The 27,590-nt window shown below is 35.2% G+C and overlaps 1 protein-coding gene across 1 annotated transcript; it reads left to right on the top strand.

The window, feature by feature from the left end:
* The first annotated feature begins 515 nt into the window (after positions 1–515).
* chs1 (chitin synthase 1) lies at positions 516–27,252 on the top strand. Its single transcript, XM_022682094.2, has 19 exons — positions 516–604; positions 1,287–1,422; positions 6,889–7,074; positions 7,627–8,696; positions 9,129–9,224; positions 9,337–9,501; positions 10,012–10,159; positions 10,856–10,921; positions 11,657–11,891; positions 14,184–14,384; positions 15,628–15,912; positions 17,571–17,750; positions 18,529–19,066; positions 20,654–20,784; positions 21,933–22,276; positions 23,613–23,723; positions 24,369–24,586; positions 25,661–25,727; positions 26,542–27,252. Exons 1-19 carry the CDS (start codon positions 558–560, stop codon positions 26,611–26,613), a joined length of 4,296 nt encoding a protein of 1,431 aa, XP_022537815.2. The 5' UTR covers positions 516–557; the 3' UTR covers positions 26,614–27,252.
* The last annotated feature ends 338 nt before the right edge of the window (positions 27,253–27,590 follow it).

Raw genomic sequence — 27,590 nt, 5'->3', positions numbered from 1 at the left:
AATATATGAGTTTGAACTGAATTACTGAAATAAAGTAACTTTTCAAAGAAATTAAAATTGCCTTATGTATGAAAAAAGACCCGTTTACTGATATGGCACCCTATATAGTCTGGTGCACCGTATAGTCTACTGTATATACGAAAGCAATTTTTAAACAGGTTTTAAAGGCTTTTGTGGGTTTTTGGATTAACATTTCATAAAATAAACCAACCAAAACCAAACCAATTCAACATAAATCAGGTAAAATCTGTAGGTTAAAAATGCAGCACATCTTAACCCAATAATAAACATTATTTCATAAATAATGACTTTTTCAAATCACTGCTACAGTCAATGAACTTTTGAGAATTTTACAGTATTTCCCAAACATATACTTTGTCTCCAAACGTACCACTTCCCGGTTGAAGCCTCGGGGGGAATCTACATGCAGGTGATCCTTGAACCCGTTTATGAGGGCAGGTACAGTAAACGGGGGCAGGACTCCAGCCGACGGTCTTAAGGAAACTCATCTCTGGACGTTACTTCATACGGGACTGTAAATGGAATAGCAGGACGACATGGAGGACCTGAGGAACAGAGGGCAAAAGAGAGAGTTCAGACACAGGTAGGGACAAATCTAATCAAAATATTGATTTATATATATTTGTTCATGTTTGTATGTCTCAGGAAGGGGTTAATTATACAAATAGAGGTTATTTGGACATACACTGTACTAAACTGTTTTATGTTAACATTTCTTGAAAGATAAGGTCAACCTACTGTGTCTTTATTTCAAAAATTATAATTTAGCAAGTGAAATCCTCTTAAATGTAGTCTTAATGTGTTATTTTTAATTCTGAGATTATAGTAGCAATATTAGAACACCGAGGGACTTATTTGCATATTTAAATGACTGTAAACTTGAGTTTTACAAGTAATTTTATTTACTAAACATGTTCTATTCTATTAGTATTTATTTTGATTAATGTACTGCCAACTGAATTAAATACTAAAGTAGATAAATCAGACACATTTAATTTGATAATGTCAATTAAGCAAAGTGAAACCACAAAGTAAAAACAGGAATTTTTAAACCATTTTCTTTCAGTATATAGAAATGTATAAACGTTTTTTATTAATTAAGTTATTTTAATACTCTTTAATACTTAATTTATTAAATAATCAGGTTGTTCATAAGGTAATTTATTAGTGAGAGATGTTCTCTTTAACACAGTAACTTCAGCAAATATATGATTTTTGTTCTCATTTTAAAAGCCTGTAAATGATACACATATTGTCTTTTCCAGGGACACATGGGATCCCTTCCAGCTGAACCCGATTGGAGCAGAGAAGGAAAAGAAAAGAACATGTTTTCGTATAACGCAGCGTATCATGGCCATACTGGTGGGCGTGATGGTCTTGGCCAGCGCTGTCGTCAGCAAGGTGAATTTTTAAAGCTGTTGAAAAAAATCTGATATATTTAGTTTTTGCTGCTACTACATGAGCGATTCTCGATTAAGAATTAGATTTCTAGTTCTTACAAGACAACTTTAGAAAAACTGCACCATTTAAAGTGATGCACAAGCTACTGTTTCATTTACATTTAGCTTCAAAACTCAAAAAGAATATTTAGCAGCCTCCTTTATGTACTCTAGTTAAAGAAAATCACTGCCACATAAAACAGTTCTTTACACTGCAAAAGGGCAATAAATCTTTTTTCCTAAGCCGATAAGAGTTTGTCTATATACTGAGATCTGTAAGGTGAGGTGTAGAATCTCAATTATCCCATTAAAAAATAAATAAATCATTAATTCAGTAATGCAATTTAATTTGATTTACCTTCCAGCCCTAGTTTGAAGTAACCTATATTAAAAAAGGACTTTCCATGAAAATACAATATAAATGGCATATTCCACTGCCAGAAGTTAGGAACTATGACTGTTTTATTTTATAACAAACAGATTTGATTAGCAAACAAACAAAAAAGGGAAATTTTGTGACAAAAACAAGTTCATATTCATAAAGTTTTAAGAGTTCAAGAAATCAATATTTGGTGGAATAACCCTGTTTTTTAATCAAAGTTTTTTCATGCATCTTGGCATCATGTTTTCCTCCACCAGTCTTACACGCTGCTTTTGGATAACTTTATGCTGCTTTACTCCTGGTGCAAAAAATCAAGAAGTTCAGTTTGGTTTGATTGCTTGTGATCGTCCATATAACGTTATACATATATATTTATATTTATATTGGATATAAAAGGACTATTTCACTGCCAGAAGTTATGAAATATAAATTAGCCGGCTAAGCTAACCTAGTTAATCTATCTTCTAACTCACATGTGTCAAACACAAGGCCCGCGGGCCAAATGTGGCCCGCCACGTCCTTTTATGTGGCCCGCGAGAGCTTGTAAGATCTTAGTGTCTATAATAAATGGATCAGAAGCGTGCTTTGACCGAAAACTACATTTCCCACAATGCTTGTCGATTGTATTACCCGCGAAGTTACGGCTTACTGCCACTGGAATGTGGAAACCCTGCCGGAGGGAAGGTGTAACTTCGCGGGTGAAATGTTTATCCCATAATGTCCAGAAAAAGAGAAGCTGATTCAGACGGACGGCTGTGCTTCAAGGCGAAAGAATGGTATGCCTTTTGTGTTACGAAGAGTGTTACTGACCAAAATAAACGCTTTTTAGGAGAGATATAAGTTCTGTGTAAATATTAATAAGACAATAGCTGACAATCTGTTTTAATGACATTAATAAACATCACTGTGACAGAGCTAGTCGCAGTTTCACCACAGCAAAGTACGAGGACGTGAATCACTTATCTAACCAGCCTGTACTGATTTCTGCCCCCAATAACCCTTTCAATAACCTCCAATAGCCTTTAATAGTCTTCAGTAGCCTTCAACAGTCTAACCTTGCTGCTGTGGTGTGTTCTAAACTCCGTAGTTATAAACATCCTGAGGTTAGCAGCGCGCTAACTGACCTGTTTATAATGTAACGTTAATCCGAGCAGTGACTCCGTGACGCTGCTCTAAACTGCTGCTGTTAGCTGTTTGTGCTGAAAGATGAGCTGTAGAGAGCTGTATTATCCGGTTAGTGGGGTAAAAACCTTTATTTCCTACACAGAAGAACTTAAAATTTTTTAAAAACGCTCCAGACTGGCTGAGCTGAACCCTGTAGCCCGTGGCTGGGCTGTAGCTCTGACTCAGTAAAGACTGCGGGCTTGTGCTGCTACTGCAGCTCCCACTAGTGGTTGGATGAGGAACTGCTAAATCTACCATGTTCTTAACAGCTCACAATTTTTGATTTTATATTTATTAAGCCTTATTTCAGTATCAAACGTTTTGATCAAAGTTAATATAACTTGTATTTTATGTCATTTCTATTCACTTGAATAGTTTGGTTCTTGATTGATGGAGTTTTTGGATTTCATAACATGACAAATTAAAAGGATTTATGTTAATAGAGCAACAAGCAAACATTTTTTCCATTTAGAGTTATTTAACATTAAAGAGTAATTACATTCATTTTATATTACATTTGGTTACATTTTATTACATTTATAAGTTACATCTGGCCCTCAGAGGACAGCCAATATGCCAATGTGGCCCTCGGCCAAAATGAGTTTGACACCCCTGTTCTAACTGATGGTAATTAATTAACCATGGTTAGCATTAGCTACCCAAAGTGACCAATTTAAAGAAGACATAAACTCGAAAATACAATATAAATGCCATATTTAACAGCTAGTACTTATACATTATAACAATTTATTTTATATTTTATTATATATAAAGTTCTTACCTGACAAAATCCGAAGTAAAGCGTCCAAAAGGCCTCAAACAGATCTGAGTTAAATCTGAGGTAAATTACCCAGAACTGAATTCCCGCGCTTTGATTAGAACAGCTGCGACTCATCTCGCGCTGCTGCTGATCCGCTGATCTACAAATAATTTCATAAACCTGCTGTGAGCGAGTATGATCTGTAGATCAGCAGATCTGCCGTTCTGGTTTTAAATGACGGAAATAAAAGTCACAAAATATAAAATAGAAATCCTCTGGTTGCATTATGTATTTTTAATGATTTTAATTAATCAATCAACCTTTATTTTCACTGGGGTATACATTGAGGGTATAAAATAGATAAAATAGAGATAAATAATTAGAATAATATAAAACAAACAAACAATTACAGAAGAATAGAACATTAAGTAGCTAAAAATAATACTAAGATTACAAAGAAACAATAAATGATAGGTAAAAATAAATAAATAAAAGCACAAAATAAATAAAAAAAAAAATAGAAAGGTACAAGGCCAAAAAGTAAAACATAAATAAACAAAATAAAAGTACAAAACAATAAAATAAAAAGGTAATAGACCAAAATGTAAAACAGATAATAAAATAAATAAAAGAATGAAATAAATAAAATAATTAAAAAGACAGAAGGCAAAATGTAAAACAGAAAATAATATAAATAAAAGGATCAATTTAATACAATAAGAAAAACGCTAAAAGAGAAAATAAAAGAAATAAAAGGACGAAATAAATAAAATAAAAAGTAAAGTTTAATAAACTGGATAGAAGACTATGCTCTGTAATATGTATGGCTTTCGTCTTTAATATTAACAGTTTCATACAAATGATATTAATGCTAGCACCTAAATTTGCAGCATCAATATAAAATATATATCAATATATAATATTTTTCTATATGTATGTTTACCTAAATCTAGCTTTTTAAAATACCTTGTTATGAAAAAAAGACACTTTACACCTCACAACATGCCATGCATATATGATTTATTGATATACATGTATTTTAAGGAAAAACTATTATACATTGTAACTTTTAATGACTGAAAACAGTAATTTTAATCATTGAACAGCAGTGTAAACTCTATTTATAAGCCACCTCTTACCCATTATTAAATAAATTACGCAGGATCTACTTTATGACTAAATGTACAGAGCAGAAAGGCTTCCTGACAACAGCCCCACCTGTTTCTGTTTATATAAACGAAGGTAACTGTGGGCTGATATGTGATGATTATTGTCTATACAGTAATTAGTAAAGAATTTATGATGAGCCTGAGCCTTGAGTACTTTGTACTGTTCTGTTATCTTCAGTGTCTTCCTGAACGTTCTTTTTTATCGCAAAAAAATATGTGATGGTCCAGGTCCATAATCCATAATCCATAAAAAACGTTTAAAATAATTTTAGAAATAGATTTTTCACACACATTTCATAGACAAAAATGATTCTTTGTAAAATAAATACAAATATTATTCTTATATGGTATCACTCAAACAACCCTTGGTAACACACCCTGGTGAAAAAAATATATATACTTAATTCTACTTAAAACATATTGAGAAATGTCTAAGTATGCTGTGAATATATATATAGATTTGCGTACTTACTTAAAATACAGTATATTAAAAGTACATTAATAATATGGTTTTATCAAATGTTTGAAAGTAAACTTTAATCATACTTTTTAAGTATTTTTAAGTGCATTTTAAAAATAGACTACTATAAAGTACACGTTTAGTTTAATGTAATTCAATATACTTCTAAAATACATATTTCCAAATATACTTTTGTACATTTTTAGCAAAGTGTGTTAAAAACAGCTGTTACAGTAGTTCACTTAAAGTACTTAAAATGTATCATGTAACTTTTTAGAATTTAGATTGGTAAAATGTTAAATGGTAACATATATTTAGGTTTTACATTAATATAACTGTTAAAATGTATTTCAATGCTTTGTAATTATTAGTAAGAAAATATAAATATAAGTAAATTATATTGTAGGATACAGTGTTAATTAGCATTTAAATGTCAAATAAAAAATAATAAAACAAAGTTGTAACACGCTAAAAATGTAGTACAGTATATTAAAATATATATTTTATACCCAACGAAGTATAGTATACTAGAAATGTGCTACTTACAAAAGACAGGAACATATAAGAAGCATATATATTTGTACTGTAATGTAAATATAGATAACATATATTTAATTTCAATTCTTAGTACATTTCTAATCTAATATACCTGGTGTATAATATAATACTGATACAGCTGTGATACTCATTAGTAAATATATTATATATATTATATATTATAATTTTACTGTAACTCTTTAAATATACTGATTAATAGTGTGGCTACAAGAAAACACTTTAGTGCACTATAAAATAATAATGCTTATTATACTTTAATTTACTTTTTTTCACTAGGGCCTTTATAATTCAGACTATAGACTTATAAAATCATTTAGTTATATATTTTATATAATTTTAATGAAGTAGTTTCTATAGAAGCATAAACAATACCAATACCTCGGAAAGGAGTAACAAATAATGACGGAAATGGAAAAATGATTATGGTTATCAGTGCTTATCAGAGACGTTATTACAGTAAGATATAAATATAAGTATTTCCTGGATCTGATTCACTTTATGGGCTCTGTTCACTAAATTACAAAACTGTTATTTCATTTGGTAAACAATACAGAAGTAAAATACAAACTAATATAATATAATATATATATATATATATATATATATATATATATATATATATATATATATATATATATATATATATATATATATACAAACAATATTAAAACAGCCAAACATCTGTTGTTTGTGCTTCTTTTTTTCTGTAACTGCTCTGTCTGTCTGTCTGTCTGTCTGTCTGTCTATCTATCTATCTATCTATCTATCTATCGACCTATCCATCCATCCATCCATCCATCTACTTTGGAATTCTATTTGAAATCCATTTTTAAGTCTTTTTTTCACACTCCAGTTAAATAGAAAAATAAATAAAAGCTCATTAGAACTATAACACAGTAAAGTAGCGTGTATGTGATGGTGTGATTCTGTTTCAGGGTTCTCTGCTGACGCTGGTCACGCTCTCCAGCCCGTACTCGATGAGAACTCCCACAGAGAGGCAGTTCTACACCCTGCTGCTGATGTGCATCGTGGTGACGCCCAACCTGCTGGTGTTCCTCAAGTGTCTGTGGAAATGTGCCTTCAAGAGCTACGTTGCCCCCAACATGAAGACCCTGGGGATTGTGAGTTAATCACAACTGGAAACACCTATTATTTTATTTTGATATTGTGAAATTATACCACAGTTAGTTCTGACCCTGCAGTGTGATTGGCTGAGAGGCGTTCTATGAGTACCGCTATCAGCCGGTAATGCACTGTAACCGAAGATCTCCATGTATTTCTCTTCTGCCACATACAGGTAACCTAGCACCGATGCAGCGCTTACAAACCAAACAGCGCAGCTACAAACAGAGCAGCAATGGAACTATTTTAACTGGCGGAGTTTTTATAACCAAACAGATCCTATTTATTTTCTCCTCCTCTTTAACTCTTTAAAATCTTTTATTAAACAGTGATAATGGAATTGTGGTATAATCGCAATAATACATGAATGAGGTTCGTGCTATAGCGTGTAATATTGACACTGCTTGGCATGCCTACGACTGCAGCAGTAATTAATGCTGTAGTTCCGTGTTAGTTAGTCAACACTTAATGTATTAAAGTATTACCTACGATTCTGTATATATGTGTTGTTTCGGACACATGTGGTTAATTTGTCTTCTCTTCTCTTTAAGATCTGCCTGATTGAGTCGCTGGTTGCGATCGGCACGGCGGTGCTGGTTCTGATTGTGATGCCGCAGTTCGACGTTCTCACCAACCTCTTCATCGGCGGGGGAGTCTGCATCGTCACCGCCATCCTGCAGATAGTGTTTCGTCTCCAGCACCAGCGCTGGATGATCATTTTCCCCATCTGCTCCCTGATTCTGGTGCTAATCGGCTACAGCCTGCTGGCCACAGACTACCACGTCCGGATATCGTCTCATGTTCTGAAGGATGCCAACGAGTACTTCATGTACGTGGGCATCGCCATTCCCGCCTCGCTGCTGATCTCTCTGAACTGGTGGGAGAACTGTCTGCAGGCCAGCGGCAACATCCAAGAAATGCTGAGCGAACTGGACGGCTTCAGGGACTTCGTGTTCATGATCACCAGTCTCCTGAGGATCGCCATCACTCTGGGGGCGTACTTCCTCTACTACGGCCTGATCGCCAAGCCGGGCATCAATTTCTCGCTTTTTACAGAAACACCGGAAGATGCCGTGCAAATCGGCCTTGGCATCTTCTTCCTGCAGGCTTTCTGTTCAGCTGCCTGCCACTGGTTTGGGGTGGTAGCCTGTAAGATCCACGCCGTCAGGATGAGCTTCGCCTTCCCCGTATCGCTGACCGGCCCCGTCACTCTAATCGTAGGCATTGCACTCTTCTTATCCAAAGCCGGCAACTTGGACGCCGGCATGCAAATCGTCTACTTCAACTTCACGCCCATCGAAAACCCCTTCCTGGACTTCTGCTACGGTCTGGACAGCCTGAAGTCCAGCAACGCCACGCCCGTGGTCCTGCTGGAGCTCTCCAACAGCATCTGCAGGACTTCTCTCAACAGCAACTACGCCCTCTGGCCTTTCTCCATGCTGGCGATGGAGGGCGTCTGCATGTGGCTGGGGCTCGTCACCTGCACCTACTACGTCTGGAACATGAAGGTGCCGCGGATCGAGCGCACCTCGCAGCTCTTCGTGCGACGCCTGTACGAGTCCGCCTTCATCGACCTGTCCATGCTGCTCAACACCAAGATGAAAGTCAAGAACCCCGACAGGTAGACCTACTTTGTGAAAAAAGAAAAGAAATTAGATTAAAGTGCATGCACTTTAAAGATTTATGAGTAAAATTTACTTTTAAAAAAAGTTTGGCAACTTTCTGCATTTGCTTTTTTTTTAAGTTAATTTAATTTCAGATAAATTTAAGTAACTTTAACTCGGTTTACACAGAGTAAATAAGTGAACTGGACTTCAGTCAATCCTTTCTTTTAGTAAAAATTACTTAATTTATTTTTGCTAAATCAAATCTTTATTTTAGTAAACTTTACTTAATTTATTTTTTATTAAATAATAAAATTTTATTTTTGTTTTAAGTACAATTAAGTATATATATTTTTTCACCAGGTTCTACTGCAGTAAAAAGCAGACCAGCTAAAAACTGTCTTTTCAGACAAAGTTTTAACATGTTTATGCTTATTGTTTTGTTGTAGCATCGATGAGGCAGAGAATTGTCTCATTTATCTCTGTGCAACAATGTGGCACGAAACCTACGACGAGATGCTCAAGATCCTCACCTCCATGTTCAGGTATTTCATGTCTTATTTCTTTATATATATATATATATATGTATTGATTGGTTTATGTAATTCAGTTAATCAAATATCCATTTCACTCGTTTTTGTTTTTTTTGGGTTTTAGATTGGACCGGTATCGAGGAGATCCAAAAGAGGAGCATAAGGATTTTTTTGATTTTGAGTGTCATATCTACGTGGACGACGCTTTCCACCTGGAAAAAGAGTCTGAAACGAAGCAGGTTAATTCATATGTGGAAGATCTGATCCACGTCGTTACGGAGGTGTACAGGTAATAAACTCTTATCACTTGTTCATAAACCTTCATAGCTCTATTGATACTGTGGGTTTATACTGGCTGTTGTGTCGTTTACTGTCTCTGTGAGTCAGTTCGTGGTTAATGTTTGATTAGCATTGTTATTTTTTCACTAAAAAATAAGCTGTCTGTTTTCACTGAAAAATAAGCTATTTTCACTAAAAATAAGCCGTTTGCACTAAAAAAATAAGCTGTTTTCACTACAAATATGCTGTTTGCACTAATAATAAGCTTTCACAAAAAATAAGCTGTTTTCATTAAGAATAAGCTATTTTCACTAAAAATAAGCTTTCACTAAAATAAGCTGTTTTCACTAAGAATAAGCTATTTTCACTAAAAATAAGCTGTTTTCAATAAAGAAAAATTAATTGTTTGCACTAAAAATAAGCTGTTTTCATTTAAAAAAGGTATTTTCATAAAAAAAAAAAGGTATTTTCACCAAAAATAAGCTATGTTCACTAAAAATAAGCTGTTTTTTTTTTCCAGAGTTTTCACGAATAAAGAGCCGGATGAAGTCTCGATCATTGAGACTCCGTATGGCGGGCGGCTGGTGTTCGTACTGCCGGAGGGAAACATGCTGTATATACACCTGAAGGACAAAGAGCGAATCAGAAACAAGAAGAGATGGTCACAGGTGAGCTTTTACATTTTATACATTACTCAATTATGTGTAATATTTTACTTTTATTACTTTTATATACCATAAAAGTTCTTAAAAAGTTGGAATCATGTGTAAAATGTAACATAAACTGCAATGAATGCACAGAATTCAATGATCTGCAAATCTCATACACCCATATTTTAGTCACAGTGGAATAAAAAACACATTTCAGGTGTTAAAAGTGAGGAATTGTACCAATTATTTGAAAACATTCACTTATTTAGAACTAATTGAGGCAACAAGCAGGGATGGGGCAACAAAAAGGGCTGGTAAAGTAAGTGTTACTAATAAAAACAGCATTTTAAAGAGGCGAAGTCTCTCAGACGCAAACATTTGCAGAGCTTTCTAAAAAAATTTAATATAAAAATTGTGGAAAATTTTCAGAAAAATGTTTCTCAACGTAAAACTATTTAGAGTTTTGAATAACCCGCCATATATAGGCAATAATATTCTTTAAATATTATGATAATCTGGAGAAATCTCTGTGTTTAAGGTCCTAAAAGCAGAATATCAGTATTCTGGTGGATGCTAGGGATCTTCTGGCCCTCAGGCGGCACTGCATTAAACATTAACACACTGCCCTGATTCTGTACTGGAAATCACTGGAGTAATTTACTAATGCAGGTTAATTAAAGCTACAAAACTCATTGATTTGTGTGTTTTTTGCAGATTATGTATATGTACTACCTCCTGGGCTGGAAAGGATATATAGTCAAAAATCCTCAAAAGATAACGGTAAGTAAATTAATTAGTTTAAATTAATGTAGTATTTACCCATAATGTAAAAAATACCTAAGGTTATGGTCAATGTTATATTCATAAATATAGAATATATATATATTTTTGGAAATTGTATTTTTGGGATTTTTTTTTCTAATTTCCAATTTCTAGTTTTTCAATTCTGCCCCTCACAACCTGAATTTCAGGGAAAATAAAAACATAAATATTCTCTCAATATACGATTGGACTGGAGAAAAATCAGAAAATTGAGTAAAGATTATTTTTATTTTTATTTTTATTTTTATCAGATAATGTTCAATGCAATCCTTTTCTAAAATTTCCTGAATTTCCTGAATGAGGCTACATTCCAAAACAAATAATTATCTCGTTTAATAAAAAAAAAAAAAGACATTTAATTTCATTTTCAAATAGATTAGTTTTTAATTTCTGTCCTCTTAGAATCTGCGTTTTGGGGGAAAAGAAAAAAGAAAAATATAAGTATATTTACTCGATTGTCTGAATTTATTCCCAACATGTTGGTATTAATTAACCTTATGCTACTGTGAAATTCAGAGTGTGTGGGGAAGAAATTAATTGAGTGAAACAGACAATAAAAATTGGGGAAATTAATAAAAACACATTTAATTTATACTATTCTATTTGTTCTATTCTATTTTAAATGAATATAAAAATGTATATTAAATAATAAGGTTTTATACTCATTTTTAATTTTTTTTCTGTCACTAACAGAGGCAGAATAACCCGTGTCGAGCCAGTCTGGTATCGCTGGACGGAGAGGCCTACCTCCTGCCCAACTACGACACCGACAGCAAACGCAAATATATATCAGACGAGAACACCTACATCCTGGCACTGGACGGAGACACAGACTTCCACCCCTCTGCTGTGATTCTATTGGTCGACCGACTCCGAATGTACAGCAATGTGGGCGCGGCCTGCGGGAGGATCCACCCCACAGGAATGGGTGAGATACGTCTATGAATAATATACAGTTGTGGTCAAAAGTTTACATACACTTGTAAAAAAACATAATGTTATGGCTGTCTTGAGTTTTCAATAAGTTCTACAACTCTTATTTTTCTGTGATAGAGTGATCGGAACACATACATGTTTGTCACAAAAAACAGTCATAAAATTTGGTTCTTTCATAAATTTATTATGGGTCTGCTGAAAATGTCACCAAATCTGCTGGGTCAAAAATATACATACAGCAACATTAGTATTTGGTTACATGTCCCTTGGCCATTTTCACGGCAACTAGGCGCTTTTGGTAGCCATCCACAAGCTCCTGGCAAGCTTCAGGTCGAATGTTTGACCCCTCTTCTTGACAGAATTGGTGCAGTTCAGCTAAATGTGATGGTTTTCTTGCATGAACCCGTTTCTTTAGCACTGTCCACATGTTCTCAATGGGGTTTAAGTCAGGACTTTGGGAAGGCCATTCTAAAACCTTAATTCTAGCCTGGTTTAGCCATTCCTTTACCACTTTTGATGTGTGTTTTGGGTCATTGTCTTGTTGGAACACCCAACTGTGCCCAAGACCCAACCTTCGGGCTGATGGTTTTAAGTTTTCCTGCAGAATTTGGAGGTAATCCTCCTTCTTCATTATCCCATTTACTTTCTGCAAAGAACCAGTTCCACTGGCAGCAAAACATCCCCAGAGCATAATACTACCACCACCATGCTTGACAGTAGGCATGGTGTTCCTGGGATTAAAGGCCTCACCTTTTCTCCTCCAAACATATTGCTGGGTGTTGTGGCCAAACAGCTCAATTTTTGTTTCGTCTGACCAGAGAACTTTCCTCCAGAAGGTTTTATCTTTGTCCATGTGATCAGCAGCAAACTTCAGCCGAGTCTTAAGGTGCCTTTTCTGGAGCAAGGGCTTCTTTCTTGCACGGCAGCCTCTCAGTCCATGGCGATGTAAAACACGCTTGACTGTGGAGACTGACACCTGTGTTCCATCAGCTTCCAAATCCTTGCAGACCTGCTTCTTGGTGATTCTTGGTTGACTCTTGACCATCCTGACCAATCTCCTCTCAGCAGCATGTGATAGCTTGCGTTTTCTTCCTGATCGTGGCAGTGACACAACTGTTCCATGCACTTTATACTTGCGTATAATTGTCTGCACAGTTGCTCTTGGGACCTGTAGCTGCTTTGAAATGGCTCCAAGTGACTTCCCTGACTTGTTCAAGTCAATAATTCGCTTTTTCAGATCCACACTGAGTTCCTTTGACTTTCCCATTGTAGCTTTTGTAGCTGAGTCTAATCACTGGGTCAAATTAGCCCTATTTAAATGGGCTCATGAGAAGTCAACAGCTGTAGTCAATCAGAATCACTTACAAGAAGTGAAGAGGCCATGACATGAAGCTAATTTGATTGACACAACTCGCTACATCACCAAAATTGACAAATTTTGTTGCTGTATGTATATTTTTGACCCAGCAGATTTGGTGACATTTTCAGCAGACCCATAATAAATTTATGAAAGAACCAAATTTCATGACTGTTTTTTGTGACAAACATGTATGTGTTCCGATCACTCTATCACAGAAAAATAAGAGTTGTAGAACTTATTGAAAACTCAAGACAGCCATTACATTATGTTTTTTTACAAGTGTATGTAAACTTTTGACCACAACTGTAGCTGGAGACCTGGGGCCTGTACATGCTGTAGAGGGTGTGGCTTCTTGATTTAGGGCGTCGGTGTGTCTAAGCTATCGTAACGTCGGGGAAAGTACACCTTACTCGACTCAAAATGCACAAAATGCATGTAAATTTGCATATGAATTTTAAAGGCTAAATTCGAAAAGAACAATTTCATAGTAATTATTTTGTTCCTAATTTGATTAGTTGATTCAGATTCTTTCGTTTTTTTCTGTTTATTTCTTTTATTCCCTGAGTTTTGGGGGGGAAATGGATATTTACTCAATATTTACTAATATTTTCAGATTTTCTTCCCAATCTGATGGTTGTATCTAAAATACTGTTGTTATAAATCTGGAAAAATAGACAGACAGACGGACAGATACTATAGTAACAGTACAGACAATAAATATAGTAAGATAGACTAAATATAGTAAATATAGCGACAAAGATGCTAAGTTGGCAACACTGGTATATTCAGAAGCAGTATTGCTATTTAAACGACGCAGCTGAAGCTATGAAAATAGACCAAATCCCCAAAAACACTGGACATCTGAACGTTCTAGACGTCTTGATGTTTTTCTGATCTGTAATGAAAGTGTACCTGTGTCCGCAGGTCCGATGGTGTGGTATCAGAAGTTTGAGTACGCTGTGGGTCACTGGCTGCAGAAGACGGCGGAGCACGTGTTCGGATGCGTCCTCTGCAGTCCGGGATGCTTCAGTCTGTTCAGAGGATCCGCTCTGATGGATGATAACGTTCTGAAGAGATACACCACCAAGGCCACCAGAGCTTCTGAATACGTCCAGTACGATCAGGGTAAACCTTCAATCTTCATATTCTTCATTCTGAATAAAGTTTTAGAACTGATTACATGTGGTTATATTAATAATTAATATTAATATTAATAAACAGTAGAAAATGTGGCCAAAGGTTTGCCAAATTTAAAACAATTCTAATGGCTCTACAGGTCACATTTTTTTCAGCTGGAACCACAAAGCTCAGTAAAGCTCAGTAAAAGCATCTCGAAATAATGATGATTTACGTTTTTTGTAAATGCACTGCTCTGCTATACTGTCCGTTACTGGAGGAGCTGCTGGATAAACCAGCTTTAGACTAATGGCTTTGTCACCCACACTTAGGCTAAAGTTTTTGGACTGGCATTCCAATATTTATCCAAATGTTTTGGGACATCACTTTATGTATTGGCATACCACAATCCAAAGTTTCTTAATTCATCTCTCTAAAAGAAGAATGTTCTTTTGGTTGATTGAGATTTTTTAGTTTTTCATTTCTGTCCCTGAGTTTAGGGGGAGGAAATGAATATTTACTCAATATTTACTAATATTTTCCGATTGTTGTATTCAATCTATTGTTGATACAAATATTTGAAAAATTGAAATTTAGAGAATAGACTAAAGAATATTTTGTGAAATTCAGATTGAGTGAAACAGACAATTAAAAATTAGGGGAAATTAATAAAAACAAATGTATTCTATACTAGCTTTAGGCTAATGTTGCCAAAGAACTGGCTTTCCAATATTTTTCCAAAAGTTTTTGGACATCACTCTAAGTATTGGCATCCCACCATTTATCCAAAGGTTTATAAATCATCTCTTTAAGTAGTATGTTCTTAGAACAATTTTATCTGACAAATTACTGTAACGTTACTGAAATGTCACTTGTGTAAATGTTTTAGTATTTAATTTTTGTTACTTTTTCGATATGTTAGTATTTAACTAGCTGGAAATTGGAGATGTTATGTGAGAAACATTCCAGCAACTTTGTGGGGCAAAATGTCGCTAAACATTTTTATAATACTCTCTTTTAGCTGGGTTGGGATGAAACCCTAGTATTAGCATATATATATACATATATATATATATATATATATATATATACATATATATATATATATATATATATATATATATATATATATATATATATTTAGCTTATTTATCTTAGTTTGCACAGTTTAGCTTGCAGCTATTTCTAGCCAATACATTTGCTCTATATGTTTCCTGTTTCTGATATAAAGCTTATTTGGCTGTGTTTTCAGGTGAGGACCGCTGGCTGTGCACACTGCTCCTACAGCAGGGCTGGAGGGTGGAGTATAACGCCGCCTCGGACGCCTACACCAACTCACCTGAAGAGTTCAAAGAGTTCTACAACCAGAGACGCCGCTGGGGTCCCTCCACCCTAGCCAACACTCTGGATCTCCTGCACAGTGGAAAAGAGACTGTGAAGAGGAACTCCTCCATATCCATGCTCTACATCTTCTACCAGATCTTCACAGTGGCTTCCTCCATCCTCGGTCCCGCCTCCGTCACCCTGATGGTTGCAGGTCAGTATTTACACTTGTGCAAGAGCGGTCTGCCTTTTCAAGCCTATGAATTAAGTGACATCAAATTCTAAATCCATAGAGTTCGATATGATATTGGACCACCCTTTACATCCATAAGCGCTTCAAGTGAAGTCAGGGATGAGTAGTGGTGGGGGGGTTCAGGAATCTGACTGCCTGGTGGAAGAAGCTGTTGCAGAGTCTGTTAGTAGGGACTCGGATGCTTCGGTATCTTCTGCTTCAACTCTTCTGGGAACGCTTTCCACAAGGTTTAGAAGTGTGTTTATGGGTATTTGTGAGGTCTGGCTCACAATCTCCACTCTAAATCATCCCAAATTTATCCTGGAACTGAGAGGAATGTTTAGTTAATATGCGCGGGTTAGTCTTTGGAAGGCGCCGGTAACCAAGGTAAGACAGATAAACACTTCAGAAATTAGTAGTGTTTTTGGAAATTTCAGATTAAAAAGATAAAACGTCAGTATGTAAAATCATGATTATGCCATTTTGAAAATCGCATTAAAACTGTAATTTGAATGAACTGAATTAATCATGAAAATCGCTAGTTCCTTTCACTGTAACTAAGGGCCCAAGCCCAACTCCTGGAAAACAGCCCCCTAATGATCCCCCCTCTACCAAACTTTACACTCTGCACAGTGCAATCAGACAGGTACCTGGCAACCACAAAACCTAGGTTTGGCGTGAGATGATCCAGGACCAGTTGTGGACCTGCCAACAAATTATGGTTCATTGATTCTACTACTGATATACTGTAACTGCGTTCAGGAAACCAAAAAAAAGACAATGATCATTTTATATAGAGAGATATTACAGACATTGATTAGTTTATTACATTAACAAGCAAGTCATGTATATTTTATGGTTTCCTTACTTTAGACGGTTCCTTATTGGTGCTGAAGTAAGAGGAAAGACAGGTCACATTTCTTACCATCAGGTTTTACTGTGGTGGACTGTTTGCTTCTATTCCAACGTAAATTAATAGAAGAATAGAAACTTAATACCATCATTGACAACAATTAACTTTGTCTTGTATATATATATATATAAAAAGCATGTAACCAATCAGGTTGCTTGTGCTATTTGGAGCGATTCATTATACAGTTTTCATGCATTGGACATTTCCCAATAGAATTCCATTCACAACTGTCCACAAACTCTTTTGAGGAGCTGCTGGATAAACCAGCTTTAGGGTAATGGCTTTGTCACCCACATTTAGCCAAAAGTTTTTGGACACTTCTCTATTGTTTATCCAAAGGGTTTTAAATCATCGCTTAAAGTATTGTCAGTGTACTTTTTTTAGTCTAAAGGTTTTTGGATTCCAATATATAGCCAAAGGTCTTTGGACACAGTCCCATTAGCCAATTTTTTTACTCCAAAAGCAGCATTTTAAACACTATTAATTAATGAATTAAAACTATTTCAATGCCAATAGCACACTTTTCCAAGCCAACTTAAAGTTCGTTCCCCGATTAAGGTTCTAGATTGTTTTTGCCACTATAGAGGGCAATTTACTGATGCTTTTTTTAAGCATAGAGGCCTCAGGAGGGTCAGTTGCCCCCCCCCTGCATCCTTCCGCCAGTGCATTTAAATGATCAGGTCTTAATGAACAAGGTCTTAGCTCTTTTCTTTCGTTTCTGTTTTAGGGGCGTTCCAGTTTGTGTTTTCTCTCTCTGGCACTCTGTCCATCATCATCGCGGTTATTCCTCCGGTGATTTACATGCTGATCTGCTTCCTGGCCAAAACCAACTTCCAGCTGACCATCGCCTCCATCCTGAGTGTTCTGTACGCCTTCCTGATGACGGCAGCTTTCTTCGCCATTATCGGTAAGTGTTCAACATCGAGTGCAACATTTATAACAACGTTTACCAGTAATCTGATCGACGTGATTACATGTACTTGGGTAATCAGATAATTAAAATTAACAATGTCACAGATAACATACTTAAAAAATAAATAAAAATTATACGTTTCTTTGATTTTACCAAATTGAAACCTCTGGAATATAATCAAGAGGAAGATGGATGATCACAAACCATCAAACCACCAAACTGAACTGCTTGAACTTTTGCACCAGGAGTAAAGCAGCATAAAGTTATCCAAAAGCAGTGTGTAAGACTGGTGGAGGAGAACATGATGCCAAGATGCATGAAAACTGTGCCATTTCTCATTTTCTGTAAATAAATGCTCTAAATGACAATGATTTTATATGGAATTTGGGAGAAATGTTGTCTGTAGTTTATAGAATAAAACAACAATGTTCATTTTACTCAAATATAAACCTATAAATAGTTAAATCAGAGAAACTGTTTCAGAAACTGAAGTGGTCTAATTTTTTTCACAGCCCCATTGTGCTGTAATACTCTGGATTTGGACTCATTCTGATTCGTGTGTCCAAATTTCATCCACAAAATCAGTGATTTGAGCTTGATTTAAGTCTTACTTTACTTATTTTGAGACTTTGAGATTATAGCTTATTTTAAGAAAGTTTACTAAGAAAAAATTGTACAGTCCATTGCCAGATTTTATGCGTAATTTAAGCATTTACGTCTCAATTTAAATTTTCAAGAGAGAATTGGACTAAATTTCTCGATGTCTCAACAGGTGACATGGTGAAGGAAGGTACGTTCATCACGCCTACCGGAATATTCCTGGTCTCCATGACGGTCCTGTACCTGGTGACGGCAATCCTTCACCCAATGGAGTTCGGCATGATCGTCTACGGCCTGATGTACTTCATCTGCATCCCCAGCGGCTACCTCCTCCTCACCATCTACTCCCTGGTCAACATGAACAACGTCTCCTGGGGAACTCGAGAGTCCAACAAGGGCAAGGAGCAGAAGAAGCACACCGGCGTTCTGTGCAACCGCAACTGCAAGCTCTGCTGCTGGGACGTCAACATCCAGGTCACGCAGGAAACCGAGAACCTGGTCCTCCAGCAGATCCAGCAAGCGGTGAATCCAAACTCTCAGACTGTTCAGACTGAGATGAAGGAGATCACCTCTCAAGAAGTTCCAAAAACATCGCCTCAGACGGAGAAGACTGAGGTTGAAGACACCAAAAATGTTCAGTCGAAGGCCGAAGGCCGAAAGACGTCCCCTGTTTCCAAGGACAGTGACCTGGAGACCGATTCTGAGAGAAGGTACGCTGAAAAAGATCATTTAAAAGTTTAGGTTACAGTACTTTCACTATGACCGAAAGATCGCAGGTTCGAATCCCGGTCATGCAGCTTGCCATCAGCTGCCGGAGCCCCGAGAAAGCCCCGAATTGGCCTTGCTCTCTCTGGGTGGGTACAGTACAGTAGATGGCGCTCTCTCTTTCCCCTCATCACTTCTGTATCAGAATCAAGTCGCTGCGCTTTTCTCCAAGCGTTAGCGCTGTGATGCTACTCAGCTAAAAGTTTCAAAAAGAGGGGGAGTCTGACTTCACATGTATCAGAGGAGGCATGTACTAGTCTTCTTAACCCTCCTGGTGTTGGGAGAGCATCACTAGTGATAGGGGTCCTGATGGTGTCCTAGAGTCTTGATGAGTGGGTTGGGTAATTGGCCATGTAAATTGGGGAGAAAATGGGGAATAAATAAATAAATAAATAAAAATACAATATTTTCACAGTAATTTAAAGACAAAAAGTATTACCGTATTGTTTGCACTATAAGGTGCAACATATTATAAGTTGCCTTATCCATGAGCATCTGTTTTCTGGTCTATTTTCATACATAAGGTGCACTGGATTATAAGGAGCATTTTAAAAGATATTATAAGGAACTAACTAAGTTAAGTAAAACTAAGCTAAGCTAAGTAAACAAAACTGTAATTCTTAAAACCACTTTTTTAAAAGTCTAACTTGGGCTGGATGTTAAGCTACACAGATTTCTCTCCTGAAAACTGTTTATTTGGGTGTTTATTTACAGTAAGCTTAGATTCCCAAATTTCTCCAGCACAAAGGCTGGAGCATTAACATTAGATGCTAACCATTAGTGGGTAATGCTAATGCTGCTCTAGCAGTGCTAGCAGGGTTAGGAGCAGGCTACAGTCCGATATACTCACCTTTGAACGAACAAAGAGTGGTTAGCAGCTAATGCTAATGCTGCTGCAGCAATGATAGCCGGAGCTAGCAGTAGCCTGCAAGCCAATAATACTAATCCAGTGCGCCTTATAGTGCAAAACATATGGTACTTTTTGTTCAAGCAAGTCTTAGATGTTTAATTTAGACAATATTTACTCTAAATATGGGTGAGAACTCTACACTATTTGTTAGTTTTTTACAGTCTATTATTGGGTAAAGTTTCTGAAACATCTGCATGTTATAGATGTTACGAGTTTTTGCCTGGTGTGAAGTCTCACAACACAGCAGCAAATTATTGGGAAACGTTTTCAATCTAAACATTAAATCTAATTTTTTTTTCCTCAGTTATTTATTATAAGATTTTACTGTACAAATACATTTTAGGAATTGCATTTGGTTACAGTGTAGAAAGAAACTGGCATGAGCCATAATGATTCGACGATCATGCTGCTTCAGCATCAGCAGCCGGAGTCAGAGAGAGCACAATTGGCCATGCTGCACAGGTAAAGACGAGATCGGGTAAATGGCCTTTCAAATTGGGTAAACAATTATAAATACTCAAATATCGAGTGTACAAATGACTTACAAGCATAAAACCAGAATTTGTCCAAATAAAATGTAGCTTTTACTTAATATTAAAATTTGTGTGAAATGTGTTCACAGTGAGGACGAGAGCAGCATTGAGAAAAAAACAGACGCGCATTACGACGATGACGACGACGACGATGATGATGACGACACCTACTTACAAGATGATGAAGCTGAGGAGGAGGAGGAGGTCATCCCTGAGAGTGGTGAGTCCAAGAACGTAGGTCACGGGACTGAAGTGTTAGAGAGGCTTGCAAAAGTATTCATACCCCTTGACCTTTGTCACAGTTTGTTGCCTTACAACCGCAAACTTAAAATACGATTTTAAGTTGAGATTTTAAGTGATAGACCAACACAAAGTAGCGCATATAGACCTCTGGTGTAAAATGAACTTTTGTTGTAGTAAAACATGATAAAAAGTATTTACCTTTGATGAATAAATAGCACACCTCCGTTCTCCCACAGCGTTCAGAGATCCAGAAATATTAACAGTTTATCCAACAAACACCCTTCAGACTGGGTGATACGGGGCATAATTTACCCTGATAAATCACTTTTTACACCGTTATCCAGCTCAAAGTAGCTCCACACCTCCTTACTAGAATCCAGAGAGTCCTGACATTTAAAACGAGGCATTAATAACTTAAAAAGTGCAGAAAAAGCTTATTAAACACCACTGTTTACATCCTATAACACTACTAGCTTCAGCTCCGAGCGCCGCCATCACTGTACTGATAATAACATAGACCTATATATACATAGACTCAGCATAGCCTGCCTCCTGGTGCCGACTGCTATGCTATATGGAGTCTATGTATATAGAAGGGTGTTTGGACAAACTGTTAAAATTTCTGGATCTCTGAATCAATGCTATTCATCAAAGGTAAATACTTTTATCATGTTTTACTACAACAAAAGTCAATTTTACACATTTAAGGCAAATCTCTGAATTTACATTAATTTACATTAAATACATTTTGTCTAGTTTTTGACAAATGAATTGTTTACAGTGTAATTTGTTAGAAATGATAATAAACCAGGGGTCAGCACTAGTAAGGAACAGGGGTGTCGCCATGTTTTCCTTCTAATTTAACCTAATCTAATCTAATCTAATCTAACCGTTAGCAAGTAATGCTAATGCTGCTCCATATGAAATAAGCATATGTCTTAAGCGTAATGTCTTAATTACATATATTTTGTCTAGTTTCTGCCAATACATTTTTTCAGATTTTGTAATAGATAGAAATGAAAACAAACCATATAATCCTTCTGCTGTGGATACTGTTGCATCAAATTGACATTAACTATAAGTGATGTCCACAAATCTAATAATTGACTAAAATCTTTTCCCCAGATTGGGTGAAGCCGGTGAAAACTGAGTTCCTGAAGAAGCTCACCTACGCCAACATGAAGAGGAACATGCAGGAGCAGATTAAATACACCCTGAGGAACAAGAACAGGGAGGACCTGTGTGAGGAGCTGGTGCAGGTGCTGACGGACACCATCAACGAGGAGCTGAAGGACAAGGTGGGTCCTGAGGACATCCTGACCGACAGCCAACTGGAGGAGCTGCAGGACGCCCTGAACGAGTCGGCCAGGAGGATCCTGAAGACCAACCGCATGAAGAGGCTGGAGGCCAGGGTCAAACGAGCCATCGAGAAGACCCTGGTAGCCCCCCAGGTCGTCAAGCTGAGTGAGGTAATGATGGTGTATCATTAATTTATTGTAAACTCAATGAAGGCGGGCTGAGACACAAAGCTAAGCTTGGTCTTGCGTCTCTACTGAGCAAAATCTGGTTTCTAATTGCTAATTTGACAACATGGTGGACACGACTGTACACTGCAAAAAAAGAAAACTTTTAGCAAGCAAAATTATTTAATTTCAAGGCCATAAATATTATGATTTTTTCCTCTTACTAAGCAGTATGTAAGCATGAGATCATTTTGCTTACTTTAGGAAAACAAATGTAATTCAATTCAAATCAATTTTATTAATATAGCACTTTTTACACTGCAAAAAATCCAGTGGCAAAAACTAGATAAAATGTATTTAAATTGAGACATAAACGCTTAAATTAAGCAAAAAACATCTGCCAGTGGGATAAGCAAAATTTTCTTATAAAGTATTCTTAAAATAAGCAATGACAAATCCTCAAAATGAGTGAAGTAAGACTCAAATCAAGCAAAAATATTTTATTTTCTAGCCTAAATCTCTACACAAGTATCAGAATAACTTGACTGGTGACTTTATGTGCTTATTTTGAGTTCAAATTACTTAAAATAAGGTAAAAATTCTAAGTGAGAATTATTCCTAAAGTAAGCAGTGTACTGGGCAGAATCTGGTTGCTAATTGCTAATTTGACAACATGGTGGACACACCTGTAATCTGCAAAAAAAAAAAGAAACATTTTAGCAAGCGAAATTATTTTATTTCAAGGCAATAAATTATTTTTTTTTCCTCTGATACGGATGTTTCTCTTACTAAGCATTGTGCAAGTGTAAGATTATTTTTACTGATGTTATTCAGTGATGTTATAGAATTTTCACCTTATTTTAAGTAATTTCAACTTAAAATAATCACAAAAAGTCACGTATTAAGTTATTCTGACTCTTGAGTACAAATTTAATCCACAAAATAAGGGATTTCTGCTTGATTTAAGTCTTACTTCACTCATTTTGAGACTTTGCGGTTGAGCTTCTTTAAGGAAATCTTTAAAAAAAATGCATCTACGTCTTTTTATTCTTAATTTAAGTATATATAGAAAAAACATGAAAGCAAAAGCTTAGATATCAGATATCCAGGTATTAAAGCTGAGTGAATGTGCCTCATTATGCTTGATGACTTTAATATCTTTAAATTTACATGGAATTTTTGTAGCGTTGCTCCAATTATTCTCAAAGAACAGAAGGAAACAGAAGCACAATGCCCATGTTTTCTACAGACATTGGTTCAAATCAATTAAATTCATTTATTAAACCAAAAAAATGACTAAATTATAATTCAATAACCATTTTATTCCCATTTTTGTACCCAGGATGAGCACGATTTCTGGAGTAAACTGATCGAGCGCTACCTGGAACCCATCAATGACCCCAAAGCCCACCAGGAGGAAGTGGAACGGGAGCTGAAGTCCCTCAGAAACAAGGTAGGCAGCCTCTCTAGGGAGCATGTCTGATCTAATCTACACACTTTTTGACATACGCCCATTTTAAAGAATTTAGCATTCCGCTACTTTAAAAGTTCCACAAATTACTGACAGAGGTGTGGCCTACTTTAAAAAAAAAAAAGCTTTTACAAAAATGCTTACCATCTCAAATTAGTGCCAGTTCCATCAGTATGAAACTGATAGAATCAAATGCACAAACATACATGTTATAGTCTAGTCCTTGTAGAGAAGTACTGACAATAGAATAGGATTAGAACTAGAACTAAAATAGAACTAGAACTTAAACTTGCATAAAAAGGGTATAAAACCCTCATTATTTAGGTGGAGAACAGTGGAGCTGTGTTTTTTGGAATTATGATACTTCTAGGCTTTTACAAAAAGGCTTAGCTTTCCAAATTAGTGCCAGTTCCATCAGTATAAAACTTAAATCTGTATCAAATTCAAGATAAAGCATACTCTAGCATACTTTTGTGATGATTTACAGAGTTGATGCTGTCTCAAAACTTGTATATAAATATATATATATAAACTATATACTTACATATAAATATATATATATATATATATATATATATATATATATATAAATAATGTACCTTAAATAAAGCCTTGTGTTCTCTCCAGGCCGTGTTCCTGTACTTCATCGTGAACGTCCTGTGGGTCGTGGCCACCTTCATCCTTCAGGAAATTGGAAACGACGTCATCAGCATCGAAATTCCCAAATATTTCCCCAACGGAACGCTTTCTGACGAGCCTCTGAGAGTAGAGCCGCTGAGTTTAATGTTCCTGCTGTCCTTCGCTATTCTACTGCTGATCCAGTTCCTGGCTATGCTCTACCACAGGTACACTTTACAGCTTAACCTCTTAAACTCCAAACCTAATTTTACCAATTTCCGCCTGAAATTACATACCCACATTTTAAGGCTTTTCATTCTAATTCAGAGGCACTTTATGAATTAATTTTACTTAAAAGCCTTTACAAAATTCATTGAAAACATTTAAAATTATTTAATTGAACATGTAATGGTCAAAATATGGCAAAAAAACAGAATAAACTTTAGGCACTTTTTTGTTTAGATTATCTATTTTCATTTTTTATTTTCAGATCCATAAAATGAAATATGTATATGAATGAATTGTTTATGCAGTTCTATATTTTGCTATAAGCAGTTTACATTCACCATGTAAAATTATAAACTGCTCCCTTTCACTGGTTAGATATTATTGTGATCTGAACCTGTAATGGTCTTTTCTTTCTCCAAAGGACTGAAAACGTTATAAGAATAAAAAATACTAATTTTGAATGATACAGCTAGGCTAGAAAACTGAAAAGCAGATATTCTAAGCTTTAATATGGTATATTGGGTGTCTATATTGGGCCTATACTTATTCATAAACACAGCCAGATATTAATTATGATATTTTAGGTTAAAATCTCATTTTGATAGTTTTTTACTATTCATAATAGTATGTGGTTATTCAACGTCCGATATTTGATAAAGAATCTTGAATTTTTGGTTCGTAATCTCTCTGCAATTTCTCATTTCTCGTCTTGCATTGGTGAACTCAAGGAGAATGTTGACTTAAAATGAAAATTTCTTTTATTTCTTATTTTTTACTATTTTGTTCCTTATTATTTAAAATTTCGTATTAAATGTTTTTAATTCCTTTTATACTGTAAATGCCCAGCAATATTGTAAATGAGGGTCACCCTCAATGTATTCCCGTAAAAATAAAGCTTGACTGATTGAAAAGCTCCGTCTTATGAAAAAGGAAAAATTGTAATTAATCGCGATTATTCCGATTATTTTCTTTAATCGATTGACAACACTAATAATAATAAACAAGCTAATTAGTGTCTAAAGTTCATGATATGGATCCATATGCTGATTATTGTTTGTGTGCTTATGTAACAGAGTGTATACCCTCATCCACGTTCTGGCGTACAGAAGCACTGAGAAGGACTATAAAGAAATAGACGAGGTGAGTTTCCTTCATTCACATTTAATAACATTAAAAGTATGTTAAAATTAGGTTAAAAATACTAAAAGTGCATTTTCTATTTAATATACTCAATGAAAATACGCATTAAATACTGATTAAAGTGCCCTTTAGTGTAGTTTTTTCCCCTATAAATAGTACATTTAAAATCAATTTTAGTGTATTATTTACATGTTAATTATACTTCTTAAAATATAAAATATGCACTTTTGCACTTTTCTTTTACAAGGGTGGTAAGATGTTTTGTAGGGTTTTAACAATTTATGTTTTTTAGGTTTGATATAATTTTTGATTTTAGGTTCTATTTAATTAAAACATTTTAAATGATGTTAAATGTTCTTTGTATTATTTGAGGTCTGAAAGCTCTGCATCTTTTTTGTTATTTCAGCCATTTCTCATTTTCTGTAAATAAATGCTCTAAATGAGAATATTTTTATTTGTAATTTGGGAGAAATGTTGTCTGTAGTTTATAGAATAAAACAACAATGTTCATTTTACTCAAACATAAACCTAAAATAGCAAAATCAGAGAAACAGATTCTTATTTTTTTTAAGAGCTGTATAATCTAATAAAATTAAAGCTGTCCAATAATTTAAAAAATATATATATTATAGTTTTTTCACCCACATTGCTTTAACAGGACAATGCCAAATGCCTAGTTTTGATGTTTTACCAGGATAAAAGCTTTTTAAAATTAATTTTATTGATAGTAACCCAATTGAGAATAGAACAGCAGTCCTAGATAAGAATGCTTAATTCATTAAAAATTCATTAAAACTGCTTGTTTTTGTTTTAGGACGACGACATGATGATCCTTGAGAACCAGCTGGCGAATGGGGTGGTCGTGACGGGTGAAGACTTCAGCTGATGGGATCGAAATTAAAATAAAATTACTTTAGGATACTGTTTTTAATGTTTGCACATTCACTAGTATTTGCACTTTTAGGAGCAACAGATTTTTTGTACAAGTTTTATTGTACTAAGTTTTATACATGTCTATATTTTACACATAAATCCAGATAAATTTAGGTTAAAAAAATGCAATAAAATGTGAGAAAGAATGAGGCATGAATTTAAAAGTCTATAATAACTGTTTAAAAATGATTAAATTTACACTAAAACAGGTTGTCATTTAGGTTTTAACATTAAATTTGACATTCATGTATTTTCTTGTAAAAATAGATAATTGATTAGCAAATAATTGATTAGCAATTCTGCTAAAATTAGTATTTACAGGTTTTATAATCATTTACACAGTCAGTGGCAGAAAAGTTTACTATGAGGTGGAGCTTATTTGTGAGGTTGAACATTTTCCCAAATTTTGGCCTGCATACATGTTCCGAAGTGAAAAAACCTTCGTATATAGCCGAAAAATACAGCCGACGTCTCGTCTATAGCGATTTTGAGGACGCAGCTGATGTATCCTTCCTTATTGCCACTCGGTTACTCACATTTTACTCATATAGAGCTTGTATAAAACAGGAAAGAGGAAAAAGGACAAAAAGCAAAATGGCAAAAAAGGTGCACAATATTTGTTTTAAATGTTTTTTTATGATTATTAAAAAGCACACACACCAGTTTCTTTCTGTATGTTAAATAGACCAATAGAAATGCTACAAAAATACAACTTATTGGAATAAGATCTTTTTACATTGGCTTCCATTAAAAATAATAAAAGGATTTGTTTTGTGTTTTGCTATAAAGTTTCTTCAGTTTTTAAGATTTTTTTAAGTTTCTAAGAAGGAGTTTTTAGCTCACTTTTTTTTCCTTATCTTTTTTGTTTTAATTTTAATTTCAGCAGAACATGAACTACATTAACTTTCTGACTAATGTCTATGTATAACT

This window comes from Astyanax mexicanus, chromosome 25, assembly GCF_023375975.1.
Source record: "Astyanax mexicanus isolate ESR-SI-001 chromosome 25, AstMex3_surface, whole genome shotgun sequence".
In the NCBI taxonomy this organism is placed as follows: Eukaryota; Metazoa; Chordata; class Actinopteri; order Characiformes; family Acestrorhamphidae; genus Astyanax; species Astyanax mexicanus.
This window is presented reverse-complemented; position numbering and strand designations above follow the sequence as displayed.